General features: G+C 42.8%; 1 protein-coding gene across 4 annotated transcripts in view; it reads left to right on the top strand.

The window, feature by feature from the left end:
• The window catches only part of LOC147880272 (uncharacterized), a 70251-nt gene that overhangs the window by 14292 nt on the left and 35631 nt on the right, over window positions 1-20328 (top strand). For all 4 annotated transcript variants that reach the window (XM_087370508.1, XM_087370510.1, XM_087370509.1 and 1 more), the window contains exons 6-8: window positions 12614-12729; window positions 15063-15201; window positions 16008-16124. In XM_087370508.1, the coding sequence (XP_087226634.1) occupies window positions 12614-12729; window positions 15063-15201; window positions 16008-16124 (372 nt within the window). The remainder of the gene's footprint in view (window positions 1-12613; window positions 12730-15062; window positions 15202-16007; window positions 16125-20328) is intronic.

The raw sequence follows: 20328 nt of genomic DNA, 5'->3' as shown, positions 1-20328 counted from the left end.
CTTCATTTCTAAGGTACTTTGGGCCCCTCTTGGCCCTAAACATTTCATTTGTCCCCAAGCCACAACTTCCTAGGGGGAAACTAGCACACCCTCATCTCGAGCCATCGCCAACTTGATTCCCAGAGTTGGGCCCACATGCGAGTTACCAAAAACTCACGCCCTCGTGACAAGTTCCTTCAACCCGAGGATGAATTTGATCTCCTCAACAAAGTTCACATACCCGAACATGGATAAGATGCCATTCGACACTTATTTGCAAATATTTAGGGACCTACGGTCCAAGGCCTCGTATATGGTTCCTACCACTTTATGTGAAGTATAACTCTAGGTTTGGGCACCACTTTCAATATTTTGATAGTATCTTGATCATCATTGATATCATGCCTCGAGTGAATATTACGCAAAATCAACCTATTGTAAATGGAGTCTCCATTCTCAAATTCTGCTACCACCACTCATAAAGACTCAATTTGAACTCTATGTGCAACACTACCTCTTGATCGTATACTAGTAGGACCGACCTATAGCTTTTGAGAGTAAAGAGCTAGATGATACCCAGGTTTGGTACCGACTTAGGAGAACAAATTATATGTGGTTATATACGCTTGAAAACTTGGAGACATTATCTATATGGAGCCAAGTTGTTGTATTGATGGACCATGAATTTATTAAATATATATGCACTATCAGGTGGTACTCTTGTACTACTAGATGGTTCTGTTGCTGCTCAATGACGTCCCCTCCCCCTCCCCCTCCCCCGGTGTTAGTTATCCTTAGACCTACCCACCCTTTGCTTGACATAGCAGGAGGTCCACAGAGTCATTTGGGATGATTTGTGGTAGCTCTATATTTTGTAGACTTGGTTGTCCCATACTCAATGTCATGTCAACAAGCTTGTAGTTTTTACAGATAGTAGTTTCTTCATCTGAGCAATGATGAGTTTATCCATTAAAATTGCCTTTTAATAGACATATAAAACACATACTTTTTTTTGTGAAAACTTTGAATGCTTTATATCACAAGATAGCTATCCCAGAAACCTGGTAAGCCGAAAGGTTACATCAAGAGAAAATCTCCGTGTAGGACAAATATACATCATGATCTATGTAGTGAGTTTGCAGACATCGAAGAGCGATTGCTGCAAAGAACGACGGAAGAAAACAAAAGTGGAAAAAAATGGATCACCAGAGGATACATCCCAAACAGTCAGAAAAGTTTGCCAAAAGATGCCCGAGGAAAATCTCAGTCTCAATCTCTTCCGAAGGATGCCCAAGAAGCTCCGTGTCTCGGGGAGTGCCAAAAAATATTAGATATAGATTTTCTCGGAGCTAAACACCTACGACAAATAGCTGAAGCAACACGTCTGCATGATAAAAGCTGTCCAGACGGAACAACCCCCAACAAAACATGCCATGGTTGCACGTGCTACTTGTTGCAACTCCTACATGCATGTTCTACATGCAAGTCTTCTACGTGCGATTCCTACATGCATGTTCTACATACGAGTTCTACATGCAACATGCAACCAAGGATGATTTTTTTGCATTGGTTTCATTAATAAGCGAAGGTTTTATATGGCTTGTGAAAGTTTATATGCTTTTATAAAAATAAAAGCTCATTATCTTTGCCACAATTTGAAACTATAATTTAAAAAAGAGCCAGGTTTAGCCTTTAAGATTATAAAATTGTAAATAAAGTCCATGAAAATTCGCCAAAGTTTTATATAATAAATATATATATTTGGAAAATTTCACCAGCATATTAAATATAAAAAATAAAATTTTGGCTAGATCGAAGACTTGTGCAATCAGAGACAATGGGGTAGCGGGAGGGCTGAGCGGGGGGTTAGCAGAGTATGCCTAATGCATCTAGGTGTGTTTGCACGTCCTTTTGGTGTTTTGCAAAGAGCAGTAAGGCACACTTGGCAATTTGTAATCTCTCTCCATTTTGTGCTCTCATTTAATCTTCTCATTGATCTATGAATAAACCGAAAGAGAGTTGTCGAGAGGGACATCCTTATTTGACCCCTATGTCGCTTCTTTATGATTATCTTCTCTTTAGAGTTTGAAAGATCTGTTGTCGTAGAGGGACCTTGGATTGCCAAATCCGTTGCAATCTTTTTCTCCACCATTTGACCGGACAATGCAAACACCAAATTTGATTAGCCTTGTCCGAGGCCTAGGGTGGAGACAATAGAACCTTATATAAAGATGAGACTGTCTCATATGATAGCTTCAAAGGACGAATGGACGAGTATACTGGAAGAAAAGTCCAATCTTGAAGCCTGTCTTGAAGTTCCAAAGGGGGTACTGGCTGAAATGTCTGAAGCATCCGAGTAATGATCTCCCATACAGGATGATAGTGCATTCCTAAACCATATTTTCCAGCAGTCAAAGGAATGGATAAAATGACATCTGCCATCATCATGAATGACATCTGCCACAGAGGAAATCCCTTTTGAATTAAGAAAATACGAGCATCTTGGCTTCTGTAAAGCCAATGGCTCAGGAAGACCCGTGACCAGTGGATGCTCTCAGCTCTCAAAGAGTTACCTTGCAAGGAGTCCCGAGCCAAGCTAGATGTGAGAGAATATGTTTCCAATCCAAAAACATTTGAGTAACAATAGGCAACCTTTGACCTTGCCTTCAATATTGCCCAACAGAAAATCCCACTGAGTGGGTTGCCAATAGCATGTTAGAAATGACCCAACAGAGGGTACGCACAGCGGAAGACTGATAGTAATGCCCAGGAGCTCACACAGTGTGTGTGTGGGGTGTGGAATCACAGACTTCTTAACTTAATGTGCAAAGATGTGCAAGCCTGTAAATAGACAATGCTCAGAAACAAATATAGAAGCAACTCTTTATATTTCTGTCCGTCCACAAAGTAGGACAGGATACAATACCAAAAGGTTCTCCTACTAGATGTCTAGCACTTCTAGATCTCTAAGCCCACGTGCTCCACCTCGAGCATATGTAGACTCTCTGTCTAGTGTGTTCTTCTCCACCTTGCTGCTTGTGAATCAGCCTAGGTGGGCAGCCCCTGCCAAGCTTTGTCTGCAGCACACAGGTCTTCTTGGTCCTCCTGAATGTAGGCCCCAAGATAGCTGTTCTACTGCTCCAACCTGATTGTGAATGGCTGCTCCAGATGATGATGATCTCAGCAACCTTCTGCCCTAGAAGACAGTCTAGGTTAAGCCTCTTCCTGGACATAAGTCTGCAGCAACACCTCTCTCCTTCACTTCCTGTGTAGAGGCCCAAGGATGGTGGATGTGCTGTTCCTTTCTGCTCCTCCCAAAGCTGCTTGGCTGGATGATAACTGAGGGCTGAATGCCCTCCTTATATAGGCCTAGAGGGCTGATATGTGGACTGACCCAGCATGCCCAAAATGGACGACTGCTGGTCGGTTTTCTGCTCCCTCCTTGGCCGACTTTGCTGGCCCGTCTTGGGGCACAAAATCAGGGCAAGATCCCTTTGTTTTATTGTGCAGGGCCGAGCCCTTTTGACCAGCCTTTCCAAGGCCTGGTTGGCTGGCTCAACCAGCCCCAACCAGCCTTGTCACTTGGCTGATCCACGGTGATCCCTGCCCCATCATATTGCGCCACGTATAAGGCCTGTTGCAGGTCCATCAGCCTGCCCACGGATCCCGCCATGCTGTGCCATGCTGCAGCCCTTTGCCGGCTCCATGTCCTGCCCGTACACGTCCGTACTTTTGCTGATGTCATCGCACCTCCAAGGATCTGCACAGTCCTGTACAGCCACGCGTCATCACCCGTACTTAGAGACGCCACTGTCCCGTACTGTTCCTTCAGGGATCCTCCTCTATTGGCTGTGAGGTGCTGCCCATGTGGCAGCCCCCTCCCTCTCTCTTCTTTGGGCATCTTCTGCTCTAGTAAGTCGGAGTAAATAGCGCATCGTTGGAGCTCAAGGGTGATCACCATGTAGAAACTATAACATCATTTTTCCTTTATGAGCTAGAACGTGCACATGAATGTTGAGAATATTCAACCCCCCATGCAATTTTGGTGAACATAACCATTGTACTGGAAGCAAGCACAAGCTTTTCTTGCCATGCTTTGAATGCCAGAAAATTTCCATGATGGCGGACATAAAGGATGTAAGATCTCCTTTGGTAAAAAAGGTCAATGGCAGATAAAATTGAATGTAGGCCACTAAAATAGATTGAACAATTCTGAGCCGGACATGCAAAGGCCAATATAAAACACATATACTCTCTCTCTCTATATCTACAATGGTATGGACAGATGGCCGTCTTTAGGAATTGCTTATCACATGGAAGAGGTTCCAATGTAGTTGACAACCTTATGGGATCACTTGTCTTTGCTTTTGACATCACATTAATCTCCATCCGTTGCCACCTACTTGTTTTTAGCTTGTCTACCTCACATCTTACACTGAGCACATCCCCTCACACATACATCACCTATTAGGAGATCCACTTTGAACACACGCTAGATTCTACCTACACTGCTCGCTTCTCTACTTTGCTTGCTCATATTTATGATATTCCCTTGCTAGATGATAGAGCTGTTTTGATCATTGCTCCCTTCACGATGCTGCTCTCTAGTCTTTCCCCTACACCACCAAAATCTACCTGCCCCATTGAATCAATCCCCTACAATAGGTGCTATGATGATGAGTGTAAGGCATTGTGCCATGAACTCATATTCGAGACGAAGCATCACCTTCCGACCGAGGCAAAGACCAACAACAATGTGATCATCTAGTCTGTTAGAGAAAGAGGGATTTCATACGTTATGTTAGAAACCAAGAGAGAGTGAGAGAGCAGGAAGCAAGAGAGCTGAACATAGTGCTTGCAATAGAAGAAGTGACTAATACAAGAAGTGGGATGGGTTTTGTCTAAGTGACAAAACCTTATCCTTCACTAACCGTAGTTAGTGAACTAACTGTGCTTAGGGGAAAAAACCTCTAAAGAGGGAAAAGTGCCCCTAACCTACTTATTACATTACATTGGTCACTGCTGAATTATAATAATAATTCTAACACCCCCCTGCAGTGCCAATGTCATGTACAAGAAAATGATCAATCACCAAAAGGAGATAAGTTCAGGGCACTGCGGAATGCCTCAAACTTTTCACGTGGAAGTGCTTTGGTGAAGATGTCTGCAACATTGTCATGTGTTGACACATAGATCATACTGATCTCTCCTGCATGCAACTTCTCTCTGACATAATGATAGTGAACCTCAATGTGCTTCGTGCGAGCATGAAACACAGGATTCTTTGCCACTGCTATAGCACTGTGACTATCAGTGAGAATCGGAGAAGGACCCTCCAATGGAAGATGAAGATAAGCAAATAAACGACGCAGCCAAACACATTCAACTGTTGCTGTGAAAGCTACCTTGTACTTAGCTTCACATGAGGAGGTAGCCACTGTAGACTGTTTCTTGCTCAACCAAGAAATGCAAGCATGTTCTAGAAAGAAACAAATTCCACTGGTCCAGTGGACTGCCTAGTATCATAGTCTTTAGCCCAATCTTAGTCACTGTAAGCATGCATTTGCAAGTCACCCCCCCTGGGAAACATCAAGCCAAAAGACTTTGTACCTTGCAAGTAACGGAAGATGCGTTTTACAGCCTGCCAATGCATAATCTTTGGGCTGTGCATATACCTGCTCACCTGAGAAACTGAAAACTGAATATCAGGTCGTGTATTGCATAGATAAATGAGGCATCCAACAGCCTGACTATAGAGTGTGACATCAATTGATTCACCCGCATCATGCATTGTAAGCTTCTGCCCCGGCTCCATGGGAGTGGACATAGGCTTGCAATCATGCATGTTGAATCTGTCCAAGAGCTTTTGAACATACTTGGACTGAGACATAACAATGCCACGTTTCTCTTGAATAAACTGGATCCCCAAAAAGAAATGTAACAAGCCCAAGTCTGATACATCAAATGTAGCTTTCAATTGGGCCTTGAAATCTGCAATTACTTCCTCATTTGATCCGGTGAGGAGCATGTCATCTACATAAAGAATGATGACCAGAATATCCCCCCCATCTTTCTTGATGTAGAGGGTGCTCTCAGTTGGACTATTGTGCAGCCCCTTGCTGGTCAGAAAGGCATTAATTTTGGCATACCATGCACGTGGGGCTTGTTTCAGCCCATACAAAGTTTTATTCAGCTTGCATATCTGAAGTGCATTTTCTGAAATTTCAAAGCCCGGAGGTCGTTTGACATGAACCTCTTCCAACAAGTCTCCATTAAGGAAAGCTGTTTTAATGTCCAACTGATGAACATTCCATTCAAAATTTGCAGCCATGGCTATAACTGACCTGATGGTTGTCATCCTGGATGTAGGAGCAAAAGTCTCCTTATAATCTGTGCCCTTTTTCTGAGCATATCCTTTTGCAACCAGCCTTGCCTTGTACCGATCAATGGACCCATCTGGTTTTCTTTTGACTTTGAAAACCCACCGTGTACCTATGGCATTCTTACCTGGTGGCAAATCCACAACATCCCAAGTCTGATTTTTATGAATGGACTGCAACTCATCGTGCATGGCATTCATCCAATGCACATTATCTTTTGCTTCTTCAAATGTCTCAGGCTCCTCCTCATCAAGAAGAGTACCTGCATAAGCTGATTCAACTGAATGAGCTCCCTCCATGTGCCTTACTGCACTACGAGTTCTGTCAGGCAATGGAGCTTCAAGCCTACTCTCCCTGAGAGTCTGAAGCAACCAATGCGGGACTGTTTTGGCTGCGTGTATCTCTTGAATTTCTTGCCTGACAACTTCATCCACACCCTGAGGTTGTACCAATTCAGCTGCGGGCTGAATCTGTACTTGTGGAGCTGGCGGAGGTTGCTGTAAATTCTGATTTTCAGCGGGGGAACCAAATGCTATAGGAAGCATTCCCTCAAACACATCATCTGAAGAGGCCGGAATCTGGAATTCAGCATTTGCCCTTCCTGGGATGTAAGATGCACAAGTAAAACTGCAAAGAAAAATATGCCCACAGTGACAAATACTGTCATAGCCTGTCAAAGGCTCAAAATGCACCACAATGCTCTGCTCAATGCCCAAAAATCTGCAAATAGAATCTGCAAAAGGTGGCAAAAGTCTGCAATTTGACTCGTATTGAGTCCAAAACTGTCTGCAAACTTCCAAACTGCCCTTTTACCTGCAAAATTGCAACCCAAATGCAAAAGCCCCAATTTCTTGTGGGAAATTGCATACAAAAGAGGGCAAATGGTCTAAAAGCCCCAAATGTTGCACAAATTGCACTCTGCTCGCAAAAGCCCCAAATTTCTGTAAGAAATTGCACCTAAAAGGTGCAAATGAACTAGAAGCCCCAAATTTCTGCAATTCTCTGCAACAAATGCAAAAGCCCCAAATTTGCTCCCAAAATGCAGGCCAAACAATGGCTCTAATGCACAAAAATGTTTGCCAAACAACCAACTGCAAATGTCTGCCCACGAATACAAAATGCTCCAAATTTTTTGCAAAGAAAAGAACCTGTAAAGCAAAAACTTGCGAAGTAATCCTGCAAGAAAATCCTGCAAGGAAATCTTGCACAAGGTACAACGCCAACGAAAGGTACAAGGGCCCAACTGTACGGACGACTGATGCCCAAGTGTACAGATTTGCAGCAACAGTACGGATTGTACGGCAGCTGTTTGTATGGACTGTTGCTGTACGGATGTACGGCTCAAGCTTCTTGCGTAGTACGGGCACGTACCGAAGGTAGTATGTTGAACAGCTTTGAAGCCGTGTACTACCTAGCAGCCAGCAGGCTGTGCGTACGACCATGCACAGATATGTTGTACGGTAGTAGGTACGGACAGCGTAGGTACGGATTGGCACTGTACGGACGATGTGACGCGATGTAGTGGAAGACTGTACGGTAGAGGAGCGCAGGTTGTACGGCAGAGTGTACGGGCTGTACGGAATCAGTCCATAGAGATTGTACAGATGGACTGTACGGACGACGAGCAAGAAGAGCAGGGAGCAGGGTAGCTGGGCAGGAAGCTTGCGGGCAAGGAAGCTAGGAGCAGGGTCTTGCTGCTCTGATACCAAATGTTAGAAACCAAGAGAGAGTGAGAGCAAGAAGCAAGAGAGCTGAACGTAGTGCTTGCAATAGAAGAAGTGACTAATACAAGAAGTGGGATGGGTTTTGTCTAAGTGACAAAACCTTATCCTTCACTAACCGTAGTTAGTGAACTAACTATGGTTAGGGGGAAAAACCTCTAAATGAGGGAAAAGTGCCCCTAACCTACTTATTACATTACATTGGTCACTGCTGAATTATAATAATAATCCTAACACGTTAGAATGAGGAGGATCATTGTGTCTAGCATAACTCCAAGGAATTTTGGTGAAAGTTTCTAGAGCGGAGGTCCACGTCCCCCCTTATTAACCCAACAATCTGACACTCGTATGCATGCAAACTTTATGACATCCCTTAGTAGTCGATCCCAGAGCTCTCATCCACCCTACCTCTAGTTCACTTTTTACCAAAGGTGATATCAAACACGGAGCATGGAAGTTACACAATGGTGGAGCTAAAGGTCATGAGGAGCTATGCACTAAGTACATTGCATATGGACTGAGTACCGTAACCCCGATCTTAGCAAAGCTATTCAACAAAGCAGTTTGCACCAGTTTCCTTCACACTTTGACCCTCAATACCATCATCATGATCCAAAAGGCGGGATCTCTTGAGCCCAAGAAACTATAGGACCATTATGATTATGATCGGGCTTGTCATGTTCAAGATTTATGCCTCAGGACTCGACACTTAGGTTAGTTGGTCTGTTCAGTGCGAGGGATTTAGAATTATTCGACAAGTAGGTTTCTTAGCAGATTACACGAAGATGGACCACATCCTTACCTTGAGAGATGTCATTTAGGATTTTGGGCACGGAAGCAGAGGGTTTACTATTTGCTTTGTAGATTTCCACAAGGCCTTTGACAAAGTTCCACTAGCTAGACTACTCAGGCATCTATAGGGGTTAGATACAATTGGGACATCATTTGGGTGGACTCTAAGAGTGGGTTTTGGACAGTGACTAGATGAACAAGGAAGGTCATGAGCACGGTCGGGGTCAAACATGCTCTTCTTTATGGCCAACATCATTTGGACTATTTGCTTTGTGGATTTCCACAAGGCCTTTGACAAAGTTCCACTGGTTGGACTACTCAGGCATCTATAGGGGTTAGATACAATTGGGACATCATTTGGGTAGACTCTAAGAGTGGGTTTTGGACAGTGACTAGATGAACAAGGAAGGTCATGAGCACGGCCGGGATCAAACATGCTCTTCTTTATGGCCAACATCATTTGGATTATATATCAATGAGCTGGAGACATTCATCGCGACACTAGGTGGGGCATGCTTACCCTTATGCGGATCCTTGGTCTTCATTCTCCTACATATAGATGATGTGGCCTTACTCTCCTCCTCTATTGAGTGAGTCTCCATTGACATTTGGATGGGTTTTCCCAAGGTTGACCTTTAAATCACATATCTCATGGAAAGTTTGAAGTGAAGGTTATGTTCTTCTACATGTTCGGTAACCACCCATCAAGAGCAGCCCGCTTTGATGGGGCACCAGTGGAGGTTGCGGCATCTTATACATATCTGGGAGTTCTCTTTTTGGGCCCGATCTTCAAGATGAGACCATATATAAGGCTTGATTGAGCAAAGGCTATGGCACACTTGCTAGACTTGCGAGCTAGTGCTTGTAGTCCCATTTTCAAGATTTCAAGACCAAGTCTCTCCTCTTTGACTCTCTTGTTCGTCTATAGCCCAGATGATCCACGGCAAGTCATCCCCTTAGAGCTTGATGGAGCCTTTTAGATTGTCATGTATCTCGCAGGGCAATAGAGGCCACAAAAACCACGGATGGCATAGAGAAGGGGTCAAATGGATGCAACTGTGGGGAATCGGGCTGCAGATATCCTTGAGGATGTGGAAGGTATAAAAACTCTAGGTATGCAGGAAATGCTACAGAATTTATGGCAAGACCTAGGACTAAAAATGGAGTTCAACAAAGGGAAAATCAATGCAATGGATAAATATGCAAGAGTAGCTCAAGGAGGACATATCACAGTACAAACGGCATTTAATATGTAGAATAAACGATCTAGAGGTGGAAAGGGGTAGATGGACAAGACCCAGAATTCCAAGGAATGCGAGAACTTGCAAATCCGAGAAAATAAAGAATACATGCTCCGCCATTGCCAAGCGTATGAGCATATCAGGCGCTTAGTTGCTTAGCTGGTTGTTCCAAAAGGGTTTTGAGACTGGTAGCATTGCTGCTGTATTTTCCCATAGTGACAGGAAGTTTTAGGGCACTGCAGCAAAGTCCTTGACCTAGCACACCAGTTAACGAGACACATACTTGCAGCATAGCTAGTTTTGTAATCTTTTTTCTCAAAATTCTTGGATCTAAGAGCCACGATCTATTCGATAATTTTGTCTAGTCCCATAGATTCTGAAGGGTCTCACGCGGACTTTAATACACTCATATCATATCTTTGGATGGGCATAGTGGGACTGTGGACCAGCTAGATCCTTTGGGGCGTGGAGGCGGCTTCCCAAGGAGGCGGAGGCCCGTAGACAGGCCGTCTCTAATCTCCGAGGAGCACCGGGATAGTGGAGGTCGAGGCGGCGATCCCGGATTTATGGTGGGATGGATTATGGAGTCCACATACCCCCCACTGTTGGTCTGGATAGTTCTCGTGGACAGGAGTACGGCTCAGCATACGCTTCCTTCGTGAGTCTCTTGGATCCCGCTAGGCTCGGTTTTATAGGTGGGACGTGGAGGTTGCTGTAGGCAAAGTTAGAGGTGGAGGATGAGTCAGAGGCGGATCTAGAGGCAAAGGGCCAGGTCCACCACCTATACCGGAAGATAGTGTGTGGGAGACAGTATCCAGCATTACTGCTGTCGCTCGGTGCAGCTGGGTGATGGGAGACCAGCCGGTTTCTATGATGGCTACCCTAGTAGCCATGTGGCAGGATATCGTCTTCACTCTGTGTGCCATTTGGGAGCGCGGTACTCCAAGTTCGAGAGCAACTGCTAAAAGGCGGGAGCGCTTCTGCCAGGCATGGCCAGAATGAATCTTCTACACGCTTTCCTCACCCTTTCTGCGAGGGGTATTCACTTGATGTATAGACCACCATCTTGGTTGCTAGCTGCTGTTTCAGAATATCTCTAGGCGGTGAGCAGTGAGATCCGAAAACAGGTGGCTTTCCTATAGCTGGCAATCCGTTTTTTTTTGTGTATTTTCAGCGACAGCTCCTTTTGGAAGCTGGTTTATGGTGTTTTCAAGCATTAATATAATTTTTCCTTTCTTCTGAGAAAAAATAAAAACAAATATCATATCATCTCTCTCTCTCTCTCTCTGAGTTCCTTCAATTCATAGGAATCAATTATAGCATAAGATAAACTCTTTCGAAGCAGTTCCAATCTCCAACACGTGAGAGGCAATGACAGAAGGAGGTGTGAATTGAATCATAGAGTGTGCAAGCAATGTCTCCAAGTAAGGGTTGATTAGTGCTAAGCCCTAGGAAATTCTTAATAACCCCTAACAATGACTATCGTACTACTCACACATGTAGGAAGCTACAATGGAAGCAAGTAATTACTCTGAATGATATCCCATTCCTTTTTTAAATCTCTCCACCCTCTTTCGTCCCCATATATATCTGTTCCTCATCATTAATTTAAAGCCAAAGAGTCTTTTAACACAGTCCCTGTCTGAGACATCTAATACATGATGCTCTTAGTGCGGTGCTTACTGAGTCAAGATTGATCCAATTGCATGGTCTGTGCATGAAAGGAGGGTTATGGCCAATGCAGTACAGTGTATACTTACATGGTTTACATATGCGGCTTAACTTCTTAGCAGAAATTGTGGTTAATTTTTCCAGGATTGGTAAATGATGTTGTTAATTCACCACCCTCGGTGTCTGTCACAAAGAATGAGTTATGGTCTGTTCTAATGCCAATTGCAATTGGCCTTGTACTTGCATGGTTTGTATATGTAGCTTGGTCTTGTTGCAGAAATAACAAAGGGGCACTGGGTTGTGCGGAGAGCACTGCCCTTTTTTAAAGAGACTTTGAAAGAAGGGAGTCTATGCTCAAAAGCTAGGCACAAAGTGTGCTCAGAGAAGCAAAGGCATGCACTGCAAGGTGAAAAGTAGACAACCAAGAATAACCACGTGAGAATGTAATTGCAGTCCTTAAAACTCAACAAATTTCCATCACCACTGCCTTAAGAGCAGTGCTAACAATTAACATTATCACCTGTGATGGCTGATATTTTCACTATTTAATCATGTCTCTTATGTTTCTATCTATATCATAGATAGAGTCGGACCTCTACAGGGAAACACACACTAAGAGAAGAAACTGGTGTAGAAGCCATAAGAAAGACAACCTACCATGAGATCTTACATTACTATTGTTGAATTAAATATAGTAGTATGTTTACCATGCCTTGAGATACTCATAAAATAAAAATCTGTTTCTAGAAGGCAGGGGAAGAGTGGGATTCCATGCTTCTAGAATGTCTTAATTACTGATGTGAGGCTTGTGCTATGTCTTCTGCTGCAGAGGATTGCTCTTGCTTACTCTATTGTGGCCCTTTTTGAGGTATGCTCGTCAAAGCAATACATTGCAGATGCTAATGAGAGTTTCTTTGGCATTGTCAAAGTATACTGGTCACAGTGGTGAGTCTCACTGTCCCGACTCCTGATACCGTGCTAATCAAGGCTGCCTTGGTTTTTTAAACTCTAAAGTAAATGCTGCTAATAGCATTAAATCTGTATGTACTTTGGAGGTTGTCTGTCTCTTCAAAACTCATTTTTATATGCATGCATTTGTTACTGTACTTCACTGTTGGTTCTGATGCAGTTCTTGTAAACATTGCTTCATTGTGGTTCTTTCGCACATAATCTTTGCTATTTTGGTAAGATGGTTCAAAGCATTTATCTATTATTCAGGGTAGTGTGGGGTCTGTTTGGGAATTGTTGGATGTGATAGTCTCTGAAACACTGTTTAGCGCCCTTTAATATTACCTTGCAAAATCCTTCTTGTTAAGCAAACGCTGCAGAGTGACAGATACTCTATCCTGCAAAAAGTCACTAGATTTGATGGATCCAAAGATGACACATCAAATGAGAATTTTTAAAGAAGTATTTCTTGATATCTACAACAATTGTACTAGCCGTGTTGAGGGAGAGCATTGCTAGAAAACACTGTTCTCGCTCATGTAAAGAAAAAAAGTTTTATCCCTGGGTGAGTAGATGTCATGATATCTCTTTGGCCATCTAGAAGGAGCCTGTGCAACTCTACCAAATATCTCTGAATATTTGGATAGCGTATACGTTTTTCCCAGAAGGCCGCTAGAATATGAAGTATGTGAGGATGCTTGCCCTCTGTAACATGCGCATTTTTCTTTCCATATGTACCTATGTGCTAGGCTTCTGACAATCATGGGGTTTTGTATCTGCTTGGGGAGTCGTAAAATGGGTTGTGATAAGGTAATATTGTTTAGTGGGATATAAAACAAGGTGACCTAAATAACAACCGAAGCAATAATACTGGCTGGCAGGTATAATCCAATCGAGAAAGCCTTACACATCCTCTTAGTAAAGATAACTGTTTCCCCCTTATTTTGCTTAGAAGCTAGGAGCAATGCTACTCAGCATGTGCATTGAATAGAAATGCAATTGTACACACAATGTTGGATGTGTTCATTACCAGCAACAGTGCTCCTGCAATGCAGCATTATGGGGCAGTATGTTGACTTCGATACAAGAAGCCAACTTAAAAAGGGCTTCTAGTGAGGATTCCTACCCTACCATAACTGCCTCCCAAATGGCCTGTAAATCCATTTAAACCACAATCATCTTGACAAGTAGTACACCCTTGTCATTTAGCTCATTATTCATTGACTATGCAATCCACATGGGCTCCAATAGTTAAGCGAAGTAAAGTGATCTATATGTTATTGAAGCTGAGTCCTTGAGCATTTGTATTGTTCTCATAAGAACGGGCAGTTCCAAAGACCATAAAGTTTCACAAATGCAGGATTATTGAAATTAGCAAGGTCTCCCATTTGGAAGGTCGATGTTCTTCCATTAATCTACTATCTAGTTGCTTCATTTAGAGTACTTATATAGGGATGTGTCGTTGAGAGCTCTCAGGTTATCCTAGCAATCTGTGATATCCATTGAAAATTCTGTGGATGTAGTCAGAATGCTTGTGGCATTGTCTTTCTCTGTTCCTACTTTCTTAAGGAATGCATGTTTCCATTCCCCATTCTTGTTTCTATTCCTGCTCCCTGGTCACTACTGTACCGACATATGGAATATATAATTGGAAACTGTAAATATTATCAATTTGATGTCTGCAATTCTAGGTATGATGTGTATGGCAGTGTCTTTCCCATTCAGGGCATATTTGTTCCCATTTCACAGTTAGCTTCCATCCATGCTCGCTTGTCACCATGATTATGATTGATGGAAAAAAAAGGTGGCAAATATATCTATGAAAAAAAGAGAGGATCTTTAAAACACATCGTATGTTGACTTCGAGGAGAGTTTTGGTGCCACACCATATTCCTAGAAATGAGTACCTGTGTGGTGTCCTTCCTATCCGTTATTATGATCATAAACATAATGGTGGTCATGTACACGTGGGTGTGAGGATATTTGTGTATATGTTTGTATTACAAAGATCTACAGCCTCTGCTGGCACTCATAGTAGCTAGTCGCTGCTATGTATGATGGACACTACGGTTTATAACCTTGTGGGTGACCATCATGCAATTCAAACGACACTGTTTGTTTGCTTCTACAGGATGACTTTGGACTTGTTTCTAGATTCATCTCGATGTATGTAATGAACACATTAAGTTCTGCCATGCATCAAATGCATGAAAGGAAACATATGATCTTCCTTGATTAAAACACAACTGCTAATATTGAGTTTATAGTTCTACAGTAGTCTTGATGTTTTTGGTCAAATTTATGACAAAGAATTTGTTGTTTTGTACAAGGGTTGCTGCTTTTGTGCTCACATCCCTATATGTTGGACTTCTATATGGGCTCTATGTACCTGACTGGCAATTTGAAGCTCCTGCTGATTCCAGTTGTGTGGACACTAACACTTCAAGTGCAGATCCTTCACTACTCCTGGTAAGGATGATTTTCAATTCAGTTAGTCCGTGAGTAAGTCTGAGGGTCAAGCAGAGGTGAGCATCCTATGCAAGTGGATACAAGGATGGGTCAAGTCATCTGTCATCATAATGATTGAGCAATTTCTCATTCAGCAAAATATTACATTCATAGCCACACACACACGCACGTGCACCAATCTTATTGCAAGGCATGCATACACGTGTAGAACTCCCCCCGTAGGAGTTCATTTTCTATTCACAAATCTTAGATAGCAGATTGTGCTTGGGTACTTAACCACAATGTACCATTTGGTTAACATACCAAACCCTCTCTTTTTGAGATTGTACCTTTTGGGTAACATACCAAATCCTCTCTTTTTGTTTGTCTCAGTGACAAGTGTCTTGTCATGTGATGAGTTTGTATGTCACTTTCTTTTCTTCTTACAGTAGTGTTTAGGTTAAATGTGTCCTCTGGCTGTGATTTTCTTTTTTTCATAAAACCTAATCCGGAGATCCTCTGCTGATCCGATTGCATAAAGAAGTTTTATTGGAAGATTTGGCTGGATGCAGTCACTGTTAGTACACATATGAACCTTCATGGGCTTGCATTCCAATTAGGCTATATCCCTTGTCTCTCTGCAGAATCTGGTTTAACTTATGTACAAATTTACTAATTTTGTTGAGAGCCACGATTAAAGATTTGTCATTGAAGTTTATGCTGTAAGTTTGTAAAGAAATATTTCTCAGAACTGCTTGTAAGGCAATCTTTTCTTAGAAACTCCTGCAATTTTTTAAGCTCTGATATTGTAATCATTAATCTTGTAGGTGAAATGCAACGTGAGAGGCAGCCTGAGCCCAGGTTGTAATGCTGTGGGTTTTGTGGACCGTTCTGTGATGGGCATCTCTCACTTATACCAACATCCAGCATATATGAGGAGCAAGGTTGACTAGTTTGTGTTTCAAGAAACATCTTCAGATATATAGTTCTCTTCCATAGCAGTCGCAAGTTGAGACTTTTGGTTCTTTCTTACTTGTTCAAGGGTGATCAGCCAAATCTTACTGCATCTTTTATACGTAGAGTGTTGATAACTTCAAAGACTCCACTTTATCTGTGCTCATTAGTATTTTAGAAATCATGTGCTTTAAATGAATGCCCACAGAAAGGGGACAGCGGCGGCATAGAAAATGAGTAGAAACTGCCTGCTAAGTGAATATGCTCCATATTTCTGTTTGATGCTTTTCTTAGGTGTTCTTGTAGCAATCTTAACTAGTTACTCCCGCCACAAAATGCTTCCCATGAATTATGAGCAACAACAGCTTTGCTAACAGCAATGACCTTCTTATGCAGTCAACTTTCTGTATACAGTCCACACGTGAATATAATTGTGCAGCTTCTCCTTAAGCTTGACTCTGATACCGATGTATCATGCAAGAGAACTGCGAGCTAGAGTCCACATGCTCAGTGACTAATGCAGAATCGTAACTTTAACTGAAACAGAGCATCCGTCATAGAGCCAGACACATACATGAAATGTGTTCTTACTATTAGCTTTATTACAAATGCAGCGAGCATGTAATGCTGGATAGCATCCCTGTCATGAAGATCGCATGGCTATAGAGAATGCTGCTCAGAGGGCTGCTCTCGCTTTCTCAAATGAGAAACCCGAAGTTGGCCAACTTTCTGGCTGGTTGAAGGTCAACGGAGTTAACCAAGGTGGTCATCAATATTAACAAAAGTCTATTTGCTGGACTTTGCAAAAAACTCCACTATCTTTTGACCAAAAAGTGAACTCTGCCTTTTTGGGCATATTTCATCCCATTGTTGCAGGGCCTTAATGTCAATATATTGGCTACATTTGCCACCCTAGGATTGCACACCCTACGAAATGCAAGTCTAACCTATGGCTTTCATCCTTTGATATCCTCGTGAGTGGAGGATTACATATGGACATGGAGCCTATCTACACGGTGTCTAGACATGGGACAATCGATAAGCTATAGCCTATATGGACGACCATATGCTACCTTTATGTCAGCTACAAAAAAATTTCTGTAGGCACTAATTTCTGATAGGGTTTTAAGGTGATTTACATCATTCAGGCCTTAGGAGTTACATAGGTACATATGTTTGAAGCCCATGTTTGCAAAGCATATATACTGAGCACTAGAGGCCAAATTAGAGATCTGAACATTGAATTTCTTTGATGACTTTTGATGGATAATATCTCGCTAATGAGACTTGGCATATTAAACTTGGTTGCAAGATGTTGAGCCTCTATTAGGTGTGGAGTCTTGCAAATTAGGCAGTTTTTAACCTAGAGTATGCTTGAGAGCTGAAATCTCTCAACATTGAGATATGCACATAGTTCTTTCGAAGCTTTAGCTTTTGTACTCTCTAGTGCTTGGAGTTCCCCATGGATGCTCTAAAAAGTAAACAAGGTCAGCATTTCTTCTTTGGCTGCTCGATGACCCAGCCAAAAGGGTCCCATAGGGCGAGATGATGATCTCGATGAAGATTGTGAGTCAAGAGTTGGAAATTCTACAGAAAATCTCTCGATTTCAGCATATTTTTGAGGTTTCACACATGTTTAAGTAGTGACGGTCTCTAAGGAAGTAAGTTGGCGGCGTTCTCCTCGCCCATTACCTTCCTGATACTGTCATACATCAAAGGAAAGGGGGAGGATTCCTTGCCCAAGTGAAAAACATTGCCTATGCCTCAAAGCAGGAGACATAAGAGAAAGTCGTCCACTTAAAGTTCTAATACAAGTTCATTGACTAGCACTCAGGAAAGCAGCTGGAACCCAAGGTAAAAAGTTCAAAGGAGGTAAATCTGTCCGTTTTATCATCTATGATGGAGCTTTTGGACACACAGACAAAGCTATGAAGTTTGTATGCCAGTTTGACGTGGCTTTTGGTGTTGAAAAGTATGAAGTGAAACTGGAACTAGAGTGGTGTGTGTGTGTGTATGATGTGGTGTGAGTAGGGTGAGGTCTGAGTGCTTGCTGATCAGCGTCGTCCGAGATCGTTTGGCGCCTGCCTTTTTGTCCGTACCTCCGTACGGCCGTCGTACGGTTCCCGTACGACTTTTGCGTCAGGCTACCTTATCATCGCGGCTCCGTTCAACCCTGCACGACAGTTCTTACCTGCAGTCTTCCTTCCCAAAGTCCGTACAGTCTGTCCGTACTGTTCCCGTGCAGTCGTCAAATTTTCCCCGTCCGTATTGGCCCCCTACTAGTTCCCGTACAGTTGTTAAATTTTCCGTACAGACTGTCTGTTGTCCCGTACAGCCTGTCAGCAGTCCCGTACAGTTTGTCAGTCCTTTCCTGCAACCTCTCAATCTGTCCGTACAGTTCTGTCAGTTACTTCGTGCGTCCGTACAGTGCTTCAGGTCAGCGTCCGTACAGCCTGCCAGCCCTTCTTTGTGCCCTGTCCGATTCTCTTTGTTTGATATCTGTTGAATCCCTTAGCCTCCATGGCAGAAGCAAACAAGTACTATGTCAAGAGAGCCCTCCCTCCTGAACCCAAAAGGCAATCAAGGGAAACCTCTTCCCCCATAGCTCCTTCTTCTGAAGATGCTTCCTATGTGTTTGATATGCTGAATGATGATTTTCAACAAAGTAGAAGGGAATGGATTCAACCTGCTCCGGAACTTACTTACAAAATGAAGTTGCCATCTCTTGTGCATCCTTTGAAGAAGCTCTCTCAAACTGTAGTTATCATCTTTTTCCCATGCAAAATTCCCTCTGCTAATGATGTGGGACAATGGGTGAATTCTCTCCTAGGTGGATGCTATGTAGAAGGAGTCTATTTTGCCTCCCGAGGATTTTATGAAGTTCATCTTTTGGATGCTTTGACAAAACAAAAGATGCTGGAAATGTCTCCTTTATTTTTTGGTCGCCAGATGGTACACATCATGCCCTGGTCTTCTAATAAGGACTATCAGAACCTCATCAAGCATCTTCGCCCAGTATGGGTTGAAGTGATTGATTTTCCAGATTATATGAGAACAGAGCTTCCAGGTTTAGCTATGACATTGGGACAAGTGATCTGTCCCCCTCGTCCCACATTTGCTGGAGCGTTTTTCTTGTCACAAGTTTGGGCATCTTGCTTCGGAGTGTCCCTCTATCCTTCATCCACCTCCTCCAGCTGCTATTCCTCTGCCATCTAATAAAGGAGGTCAGAAGACATATGTGGAAAAGATTGAAGCTAAAGGAGCAAAGCCTTCAGTTCATACAGGGAGCTAGGCCAATTCAGCTCAAAATAAGGACAAAGGAAAAAGCAAGTTAGGGGAAAATAACTCATCTTCTCATGAGGGATGGCAGACTGCAAAGAAGACGGTGCCTCTCAAACAAAGACCTCTCCAATCTCGCAATTGGGATGCCTCTGCTCCTTCTCCAGGACAATCTTCTACCTCTTCAAGCAACCCCATCTTAAAGGCATGGGTTAATGCAGTCAAGAAGGGTCTTCCCCTTTGTGAAGAAGGTGAGGGAATTGGATGCTGAGGGTCAGCAAGACCCTGTGGCAATGAATCATACAGGGCCTCTACAACTAGAATAAATGGAGGCTTCTTTGGCATTATATAAATACAACTCATCCGGATGTTGTGTGTCTACAAGAGCATAATCAGCATTTTTTTGCTGGCCAGCATGGGTTTTTTTCTGGATATGATATATTTTATTTAGGATCTGAACAATTCTTTGGGCTGTGCATTTTAGCCAGACATGATCTGCAACCCTGGATAGCATATAATGATCTTGGTGGACGATGGATGATTATCCAATGTATGATCAATGGAGAGATTTTTGAAATAGGATCTTTGTATGCCTCTCAAAATTCAGCTTCCAGAGCTCAAATGTGGAACTCCATAAAGCAATATCCTTGGTCCTCTAATGCTCTACTTTGTGGTGATTTCAACAATTCTCCTCACTGGAAGGACAATACCACTCATAAATCCCATATGCTGTCCTCTGAAATCTAGCAATGGGAACATATGACATCATCACTTCAATTTGCAGATTTATGGACAGCAACTCACCCTTCAATTATGGGATTTACATATCATCATAATGCTTTTACAGAATAATCGGCCAGGCTTGATAGATATTATCTCGTTCATGCTCAGCAATATGATGAATATACATGTCAG

Source organism: Dipteris shenzhenensis, chromosome 32, assembly GCF_047967505.1.
Source record: "Dipteris shenzhenensis isolate YYH24624 ecotype China chromosome 32, Dip_SZ_1.0, whole genome shotgun sequence".
Taxonomy (NCBI): domain Eukaryota; kingdom Viridiplantae; phylum Streptophyta; class Polypodiopsida; order Gleicheniales; family Dipteridaceae; genus Dipteris; species Dipteris shenzhenensis.
This window is presented reverse-complemented; position numbering and strand designations above follow the sequence as displayed.